The sequence below is a fragment of the Stomoxys calcitrans genome, chromosome 1, assembly GCF_963082655.1.
Source record: "Stomoxys calcitrans chromosome 1, idStoCalc2.1, whole genome shotgun sequence".
NCBI classification, from domain to species: domain Eukaryota; kingdom Metazoa; phylum Arthropoda; class Insecta; order Diptera; family Muscidae; genus Stomoxys; species Stomoxys calcitrans.
In genome coordinates, this window is record NC_081552.1 from 248796812 (window position 1) to 248807059 (window position 10248).

At 42.5% G+C, this 10248-nt stretch overlaps 1 protein-coding gene across 2 annotated transcripts in view; it reads left to right on the forward strand.

Moving 5' to 3' along the window:
* The first annotated feature begins 3016 nt into the window (after nucleotides 1–3016).
* Nucleotides 3017–10248, forward strand: part of LOC106094995 (calcium-binding protein E63-1) — a 272836-nt gene continuing 265604 nt past the window's right edge. Inside the window, exon 1 of one of the 2 annotated variants that reach the window (XM_059360592.1) lies at nucleotides 3017–3337. In XM_059360592.1, the coding sequence (XP_059216575.1) occupies nucleotides 3299–3337 (39 nt within the window). In that variant the 5' untranslated portion in view covers nucleotides 3017–3298. The remainder of the gene's footprint in view (nucleotides 3338–10248) is intronic. The other variant, XM_059360590.1, reaches the window with a different exon arrangement.

Consider the following 10248-nt stretch of genomic DNA (forward strand, 5'->3'; position numbering starts at 1 on the left):
TATTGTCCGATCCCGTACTAGAAATAAAATGTCCCACGAACTCGCCTCTCCATAAGTCCATTGTTACGCGTGCTGTGTAGCATGTGGTAACGTCTTGTTGCAAGCCAAACTCTTGCATTTTGGGCAAACAAAAGTTGGATATCATCTCATAGTAGCGCTCACCATTCTTAAATCTCTGACACCAAGTTTCGAGGTGTCTCCCACCACTTGACTTTTCCATCGGGTTTTTGGTATTCCCGGTTGCGTGTACCACCGAGTTTGCCTTCAAAAGACTTTTTTGCAGGATTCTTCACCCATTCTGATAATATGACCTAGCCATCTCAGCCATTGTATTTTGATGCGTGTAACTATGCTATCGTCGTCATGCAGCTCATACAGCTCGTGGTTCATACGTCGCCTATATTCTCCATTAACGTAAACTGGTCCATATATTTTACGAAGAATCTTTCTCTCAAAAACTCCAAGCACTGCCTCACCTGCTTTCACAAGTACCCATGCTTCAGAACCATATAACGGCGGCTATATCTTGATATAGCCGCCATAAAGAGCGATACGCCGATTTAGGATTTTGCTGAAAGTTGGGACAGTCCGTTGTGTTAGGCCCTTCGACATCCTTCTTCAATTTGGCCCAGATCGGTCTACATCGGCTGCCATATAGACCGATCTCTCGATTTAAGGTTTTGGGCCCAAAAAAGGCGCATTAATTATCTGATGTCGCCGAAATTTGGGACAGTGAGTTCAGTGAAACCCCTCAACTTACTTTTGTAATGTGGCACAGATCGGTCCAGATTTGGATATAGCTGCCATATAGACCGATCTCTTGATTTAAGGTTTTGGGGCCATAAAAGGCACATTTATTGTCTGATGTCGCCGAAATTTAGAACAATGAATTGTGTTGGGCCCTTTGACATTCTTCTTCAATTTGGCTCAGATCGGTCAATATTTAAATATAGCTGCCATATAGACCGATCTCTCGATTTAAGGTTTTGAGCCCATAAAAGGCGCATTTACTGTCCGATGTCGCCAAAATTTGGGACAGTGAGTTGTGTTCAGGCCTTCGAAATCCTTCGTGAATTTGGCTTAGATCGGTTCAGATTTGACTATAGCTGCCATATAGACCGATCTCTCGGTTTGAGGTTTTGAGCTCATAAAAGCGTATTTATTGTCCGATGTCGCCAAAATTTGGGACAGTGAGTTGTGTTAAGGCCTTCGAAATCCTTCGTGAATTTGGCTTAGATCGGTTCAGATTTGACTATAGCTGCCATATAGACCGATCTCTCGGTTTGAGGTTTTGAGCCCATAAAAGCGTATTTATTGTCCGATATCGCCAAAATTGGGGACAGTGAGTTGTGTTAAGGCCTTCGAAATCCTTCTTGAATTTAGCTTAGATCGGTTCAGATTTGACTATAGCTGCCATATAAACCGATCTCTCGACTTAAGGTTTTGGGGCCATAAAAGGCGTATTTATTGTCCGATATCGCCGAAATTTGGGACAGTGAGTTGTGTTGGGCCCTTTGACATCCTTCTTGAATTTGGCCCAAATCGGTTTAGATTTGGATATAGCTGCCATATAGACCGATCTCTCGATTTATGGTTTTGGGCCCATAAAAGGCGCATTTATAATCCGATGTCGCCGAAATTTGGGAGAGTGGGTTGTGTAAGGCCCTTTGAAATTTTTCTGCAACTTGGCTCAAATCGGTCCAGATTTGAATATAGCCCCCATATAGACCGATCCGCCGATTTAGTGTCTTGGGCCCATAAAAGCCACATTTATTTAGGCTCTTCGACTTTTTTCTACAACTAGGAACAGATCGGTCCAGTGTTCGATATATCTGCCATATAGACCGATATCTCGACCGATATTTTTTTTTGGGATTATTTATAATCCGATTTCACTGAAATTTGACACAGTAACTTATGTTAGGCTTTTCGACATCCGTGTTGTATATGGTTCAGATCGGTTTATGTTTAGATATAGCTACTTAAAATATCACTGGCCCCAACCGCCGGTTTTGTGGGACTGCAGACATGTTTCCCTCGTTGTGGCTAGCCACTTGCTCCAAGATCCAACGCTCGCCCCCAGCCGCCCCTAACCTGGAAACAGGCGCTGATGTTGGCCATTGGTTATTTGAAGGCGCCAATAACTCGCCTTGTCATCTCGAGTATCATTCGCACTCAGTATTTAATTTGGAGCCAGTGCCACCTGACGCCTCACTGAGACTCTCCTCTCGAAAGTCGCGAAATTCTCCGCGGCCGCATTTGCAGCTACTCCGCATAAAAACGGAGCTTTCCACCATCCGCAACCTGCGGAGGCGCCCGGTAGCTTTCAGCTTAGTTTCTCCTGGTAACGATAGACACCACACAAGTTGGAGCTCAAAGTTCCTGTGTGGTGGTCATAGATATCCCGTGTCAGCCCGTACCATCAACAATTGCATGACCGTACCGTATGGACCGTACTATCGATTCGAATAAAGATTTCATGCAGTTTACTGAATTTTAAAACTTACCTATAGCTCTTAAAAAGTCACCCTTTACATATGCATGTTTGTGGTTTTCTTTTGGTTTTTTAAATATGCCAGCTCCCCTTTTAATCGTCTACTAACTATTCTTACTTGCTGCCTGTGTGTCACCAATTCTAAAATGATCGGCGTGGTTGTTGTTGTTTCCACCGCTGTCGCTTTTGCTGTCGCTTTTGCTGTCGCTTTTGCTGTCGCTGTGGCGGTGACCGATGACGATGCCGCAGATTCGATAATGATAATTACGAAGATGACAATTTTGATAGATGATTATTGCGATGGGGATGGCCCGATGATGATAATGATGTCGATGATGATGACATTATCTTTATGGTTGCCTTCTTCTTCTTCTACAGATTTGAGTTGAGTGTAGCACGAAGATCTTGTCTTCTGGTCGTAGTCGCCGTTTTTTCTGCTTAGAAATGCTTTCTGTTTTAGTTGTCTCGTGCACTTAAAAACAACGACAATCCGTTTGTTTTTGTGATGTTGCTGATGGTTTTGTTTTTTTTTTTTTGTTAATTTTTCGCTTTTAAAAGTAGCGTCGTTGTGCCTCGTTTGAATTTTCAATGCGTTGGAGTTAATATTTTTTATAATTTGAAAGAAAAAAATTAATTTTTGGTTAAACTTTAAAATAGAAAAAATTTAAGTGTAAAAGCCAACAAGTGCTGAATTTTAGAAAAAGGTGTCAGTGCATTGCATATAACAAAAGTTATAAAAGAAAATAATTTTTATTGTTATAAGAAAGAAAGTCTAAATAAAATAGTTCATCCCTGAATAAAAAAATGTCTGAAGAACAAGAGGCAAATTTCAATCCCTTTGCGGTAAGTTTGTTGTTTGCTCACACATTATTTCGCCTTAGCATCTTCCGGCATACTAAATGTCAAAGGTAGCTATTTTATGGGGAACGAATGTGTATAAAACTCTAATTCAAATGCAAACGGTTTTTTACTTTTCATATTTCATAGCTAATATGCATGCCTTCGCTCACAAATTATCTAATGGAGTGTGAGAGGAAATTTGTATATAGTTTTGTTTTGTGGGTAATTTTTTGTTCAACACTGGTCAACAAAAACCAAACAATGTGTGTTACAAATGTTAAAATAAATAAGAATAAGTAAAAATGTGCTAAGTTCTGCTGGGCTGAATCTTGGGAGCGCTTCATCATGGATTTTGCTAAAACTGTACACAAATTAACTTAGTTCTTAGGGCCGTAGGAGGCCATTCATAAGATCGTTCATATATGGGAGCTATATCTTGTTTTAGATCAGATTGGACAAGCTTTTTACACAACACCGATAAACAAGTAAAAAGGCGTTAAGTTCGAACTTTGGATACCCACCACCTCGGGTATATATGTAAACCACCTTTCGTCATAATCCGCTGTAAAATGCATTTATGCCCCCATAGCAGCTTTATTGAAATATGGTCCAATTTGGACCAAATTCTATACGGATATTGAGTGGTGTAATAAGTACAAATCGTTGTTCAATTTTGCAGAACTAAAAATTGATCCTTTTGTTAGCCATATTCAAATAAAGACCATTATGAACCATATACGACCCGGATGTCCAAAAGCCTAACATAAGCCACTGTGTCATATTTGAGCGAAATCGTACAACAAATGCTCCTTTTATGGGCCCAAAATCTTAAATCGAGAGATCGGTCTATATGGCAGCTATATGCAAATCTGGACCGATCTAGGCCAAATTAAAGAAGGATGTCGAAGGGCAAAGTTTCAGCTCAATATCTCTATTTTTAAAGACTGTAGCGTGATTTCAACAGACAGACGGACGGACATGGTTAGATCGTCTTAGATTTTTACGCTGATCTAGAATATATACTTTATAGGGTCGGAAATGGATACTTTCCATCTCGCAAAATTACTTCTACTATGACCTCAAAAATTCGTATGGTCTGAATCGTTCGACAACCTGACATAGCTCCCTTATAACCTATTCTTGATTTTACTACTTGGCTACTTCAACAACTGCGAAAAGCAAGTGTATGCCTATTAAGATAAGTCGTGCAAAAAAACTTGACTCCATGATGGAGGGTATGTAAGATGCGGCCCCGCCAAACTTAGCATGCTTTTACTTGTTAAACCCTCCACCAGAGGTTCGGGGAATACTAATTTCGTCATTCTGTTTGCAACACCTCGAAATATCCCTCTAAGACACTATAGGTTAGGTAAGGTTTGAGTGACAGTCTGTCATCAGACTCACTTAGACGTTTTCGTCCATTGTGATACCACAGGAACAGAAGAAGGAAGATGCCTTCTAGTTCCTACCGTTGAACCATCCAGATCGCTTCAAAAAGTCCAATAACTTGCGAATGTTCACATCCTCTAAATCAGACAGGTTCTCAAAGAAATGAACTCCTTCTGCCCGCTAGTGCGGGACACACACATAGGGTGTTCTATAGTTTCCTCTTCTTCGATGTCCTCACAGCTTCTGCAAAAGTCGTTGCTGGCAACCTTCAGTCTGTCAGCATGTTTTCCCATTGGACAGTGATCTGTCATGACTGAGACATCTTTTTCATCCCATGACAGCAAAGTATGGAATGCCCACAGCTCCTTTTTGTGACCATCAATCATTCGTTGTCCTTCGGGCCTGGTCCTGAAAACTTAGATTACATGTCGCTAGAGGCACACCCACAGATTCCAGTATCCCTGGAATCAGCAGAGGGTAGTTTCTAATCTCGCAAGCTCATCCACTTTACAATTCCCTGGGATATATCTGTGGTCCAGCACCCAGAACAGGTGAATTTTGAACTGTTCTGCGACAGTCAAGGGCGGTTTTTGTGTTCAGAAATAAGTTCTCCAGGGATTTAATGGCTGCCTCTCTGAGAAGATATTTATGCCAATCGTCGTGATGACATTGTATCTTAGCCATTCCACCACTTCCTTAATTGCAAGGATCTCCGCTTGATATACACTGCAGTGGTCGGGTGACCTTCTCGATATGACTAGTTCCAGATCTTTGGAGTACACTCCAAAGCCCACCTGGTTGTTTAGTTTGGAACCATCCGTAAAGAAGTCTATGTAACATCTGCTACCAGGGATATTGTAGTTCCAATCGGTTCTATCACAAAATGGTGGTACAGTACTTTTTATCAAAAAGCTGTTCCACACTGCCTGGAACACCGGCTAATGTATCAAGGATTACACAGTGTCCGTAGCCGTCACATGAACAATGAGAAAGCTCCCTTAAACTCACGGCAGTGATTGCTGCAATTTGGGTAGCCACAATTTCCAGAAGCATTAGACGCAGCATTAAGTTCAATGCATCAGATGGTGTCGTCCTCAGTGCGGCTGCCCAAACCAGCCATCTTTTGGATCCGGTTAAGTATTGAGCAGTAGGTGGACTTTTGAGGCGACGTCCACCAGACCACAACACCATATAGCATTATAGTTCTGACAACTGAAGTATATACCCAATGCATGACATGCTGTCTAAACCCTCAAATATTGCCAATGGCTCTCTTGCAGGTGTATAGTGCAAGAGTTGGCTTTCTTGCTCTTATGAAAAATTTTGGATTTGAAGTTCAATTTCCTGTCCAGCGAAACGCCCTGTCCAAATGCAGTATATACCCAATGCATGACGCGCAGTCTAAACCCCCAACTTTTGCCAATAGCTCTCTTGCAGGTGTATAGGGCAAGAGTGACCTTTGTTGCACTTTCCAATCCAGCGAAACACCCTATCCAACTGCAGTATATACCCAATGCATGACACGCCGTCTAAGCCCCCAACTTTTGCCAACAGCTCTCTTGCAGGTGTATAGGGCGAGAGTGGCCTTTATTGCCCTTTCCAAAATGTTGGATTTGAAGTTCAATTTCCTGCCCAGCGAGACACCCTGTCCAACTGCAGTGTATATCCAATACATGACACGCAGTCTAAACCCCAACTTTTGCCAATGGCTCTCTTGCAGGTGTAAAGGTCAAGAGTGGCCTTTGTTGCCCTTTTCAAATTGTTGGATTTGAAGTTCAATTTCCTGTCCAGCAAAACACTCAGGTATTTTGCGCTTTCTGTAAATGGAACATTCTCTCCACCCAAGTAGGAAGGTTACACTGTAGGCAATTTGTATCTCCTGGTGAAAAGACTTACTTCTGTCTTGCACGGATTTATACCTAGACCACTTTCGGTAGCCCACTTCGCTGTTTCACGTAGAGCTTCCTGAAGTATATCTCTTAGAGTGCTGAGAAACTTTCCCCTAACCGCAATTGCCATGTCATCAACATACGCGACCACTTTTACGCCTTTTTCTGCCAGAGACAATAATATATTCTTAATGGCTATATTCCAAAGTAGAGGTGACAGTAAACCTCCTTGAGGAACTCCTCTGCTGACCCATCTTTTTAGATCCACAGACACCAAGCCTGCCGTAATGCATATCTTTTAGTAGGTAAGCTATTTGTAAACTTTCTTACGGTAGAGTTGATGCCTAGAAACTCCAACTCCTTTATGATTGACGTCGGTTTTATATTATTGAAAGCACCTTCAATGTCAAGAAATGCTATCATTGTATATTCTTTGACAGCGATAGAACCCTCTATGTAGCCGACTAGGTCGTGAAGGGCTGTTTCAGTGTTTCTATCAACCTCTCAAGAGTGTTCAGCATTAAGGATGACAGACTAATAGGACGAACATCTTTCGCCTGCGTGTGTAAGGGTTTTCCTGCTATCGGAATGAAAATGACCTTCGTATCCTTCCATCCCACAGGTATAAATGATATTCTGATACAAGCAGCGCAAATCTCCCTTACCCAGGATACCAGTCCATCAGACACAGCTTGTAATTCAACCGGTGATGCATCATCAGGACCTGGCGACTTAAAGGTGTCTAAACTTCTGTCGCTCAAAGGATTTTCGGCTCAGACATAAATTCCCTAATAGCCTCCGACGAATGTATACCAGTGACAACCTCTTCTGGCGCCACGTTGTCCGTTGGAGAATTTCCCGGGAAATGTGTAGTTCTAGTGTTTCATCACTAGACATTGTCCATACATTCTCTGACTTCTAAATATATACCCCACCGCAATAAGTCTCGAGGGCAGAATCTTCCTAAGCCTAGATGGCTCAGATGTATCCTTCACGGAGCTGTAGAATTCTATCCAGGATTTGTTCGGAGCCTTCCTCAGCTTGCCCTTATATTTTCTGAGCTCAACCTAATAGATGTCCCAATCGTGTGGTGCTCTTGTGGCTTTTGCTCTGTTGAAGGGTTTTCTGTAGTCCTCCTTTATACCAAACAGCTCTGGGGTCCACCATGTCGGTCGCTGTTTGCCCCTTGGCTTGCCGCTAGGACATGCTGACACAAGCGAGTCATTCAGGGCCTTCGTGATCCGATTGACCACTATGTCTATATTCTCCGTAGTTTCCACTTCCTTTTCTGGTCTAAAAGGGATAGAGGTGCAGAATTTGTGCCGAAATTTATCCCAATCCACCTTTCTTCTGTTTAGCCGAGGGACCACTACTTCAGTATTTTTTCCAAGACTGAAACTCATATATAGCGATGATCAGAGAAGCTGTGGTCATCCAACACTTCCCAGTTGCATATTCTTCCACTTATATCTTCCGATATAAAGGTAAAATCTAGTACCTCCTGCCTGTTTCTGGTAATAAAGGTCGGACCCCATAAAGTACAGTAAATATTCTTTATCGTCATGACATTTTAAGTCCGTCCGTCTGTCCATCCTTCCGTCTGTCCTTCCTTCCGTCTGTCCATCCTTCCGTCTGTCCATCCTTCCGTCTGTCCATCCTTCCGTCTGTCCATCCTTCCGTCTGTCCATCCTTCCGTCTGTCCATCCTTCCGTTTGTCCATCCTTCCGTCTGTCCATCCTTCCGTCTGTCCATCCTTCCGTCTGTCCATCCTTCCGTCTGTCCATCCTTCCGTCTGTCCATCCTTCCGTCTGTCCATCCTTCCGTCTGTCCATCCTTCCGTCTGTCCATCCTTCCGTCTGTCCATCCTTCCGTCTGTCCATCCTTCCGTCTGTCCATCCTTCCGTCTGTCCATCCTTCCGTCTGTCCATCCTTCCGTCTGTCCATCCTTCCGTCTGTCCATCCTTCCGTCTGTCCATCCTTCCGTCTGTCCATCCTTCCGTCTGTCCATCCTTCCGTCTGTCCATCCTTCCGTCTGTCCATCCTTCCGTCTGTCCATCCTTCCGTCTGTCCATCCTTCCGTCTGTCCATCCTTCCGTCTGTCCATCCTTCCGTCTGTCCATCCTTCCGTCTGTCCATCCTTCCGTCTGTCCATCCTTCCGTCTGTCCATCCTTCCGTCTGTCCATCCTTCCGTCTGTCCATCCTTCCGTCTGTCCATCCTTCCGTCTGTCCATCCTTCCGTCTGTCCATCCTTCCGTCTGTCCATCCTTCCGTCTGTCCATCCTTCCGTCTGTCTATCAAATGCACGCTAACTTTCGAAGGAGTGAAGCTAGGCACTTGAAATTTTGCACAAATACTTCTTATTAGTGTAGATCCGTTGGGATTCTAAATGGGCCTATCGGTCCATGTTTTGATATAGCTCTCATACAAACCGATCTCGGATCTTGATGTTGCATAAAGTGTTTTTTATGACTTCCAATAACTGTGTCAAGTATGGTTCAAATCGGTTCATAACCAGATATAGCTCCCATACAAACCGATCTGGGATCTTGACTTCTTGAGCCGTTAGAGGGCGCAATTGTTACCCGATTTGGCCGAAATTTTGCACGAAGTGTTTTGTTATGACTTCCAATAACTGTGCCCAGTATGGTCCAAATCGGTCCATAACCTGATATAACTGTCATATAAACCGATTTCGGATCTTGTCTTCTTGAGCCGTTAGAGGGCGCAATTATAATCCGATTTGGCTGAAATTTTGCATGATGTGTTTTGCTATGATTTCTAATAACTGTGCTATGTATGGTCCAAATCGGTTCATAACCTGATATAGCTCCAATACAAACCGATCTCGGATTTTGATTTCTTGAGCCGTTAGAGGGCGCAATTATTACCCGATTTGGTTGAAATTTTGCCCGAAGTGTTTTGTTATGACTTTCAACAATCGGTTTATTACCTGATATAGCTCTTATAGAAACCGATCTCAGATCTTAACTTGTTGAGCCGCTAGAGGGCGCATTTATTATCCGATTTAGCTAAAAGTGTTTTGTTATGACTTTCAATAACTGTGCGAAGTATGGTCCAAATCTGTTCATAACCTGATATAGCTCACATATAAACCAAACTCCCGCTTATACTTTTTGAGCCGATAGAGGGCGCAATTTTTAACCTATTTGGCTGAAAATTGGTACATTGCACTTCCACTCGGATTTCAGATAGCCAAACCAAGCATGGGTCATAACTTGGCTCCAATAGCATAGCATGTTCTTATCCATTATTCTTTGTTTGTCTATAAAGAGATATCGGTCAAAGAATTTGACAAATGCCAGCCATGGTCAGGGGTATATAAGATTCGGCCGAACTTAGCGAACTTATAATTCCACTTTGATTTTGCCGGCACTTGGAGTTAATCATTTTGGTTGCTAGACGGGCATTAGGCGGGCTACAGTTTGTAATTTCCGCTTTAGATCTTATTTTCTTTGATCTTTTCTCTGTTATTCGACAAAATCTGAAGTGTGTTTCAGCTTTGAATTTTTATAAATTTTTTGCCCAAAAATGTAAATAATTTCATCGTACTCGTATCTCTACACACATTTATCTTAATTAATTAATACGATCAACAACAACAAACAAACAATTTG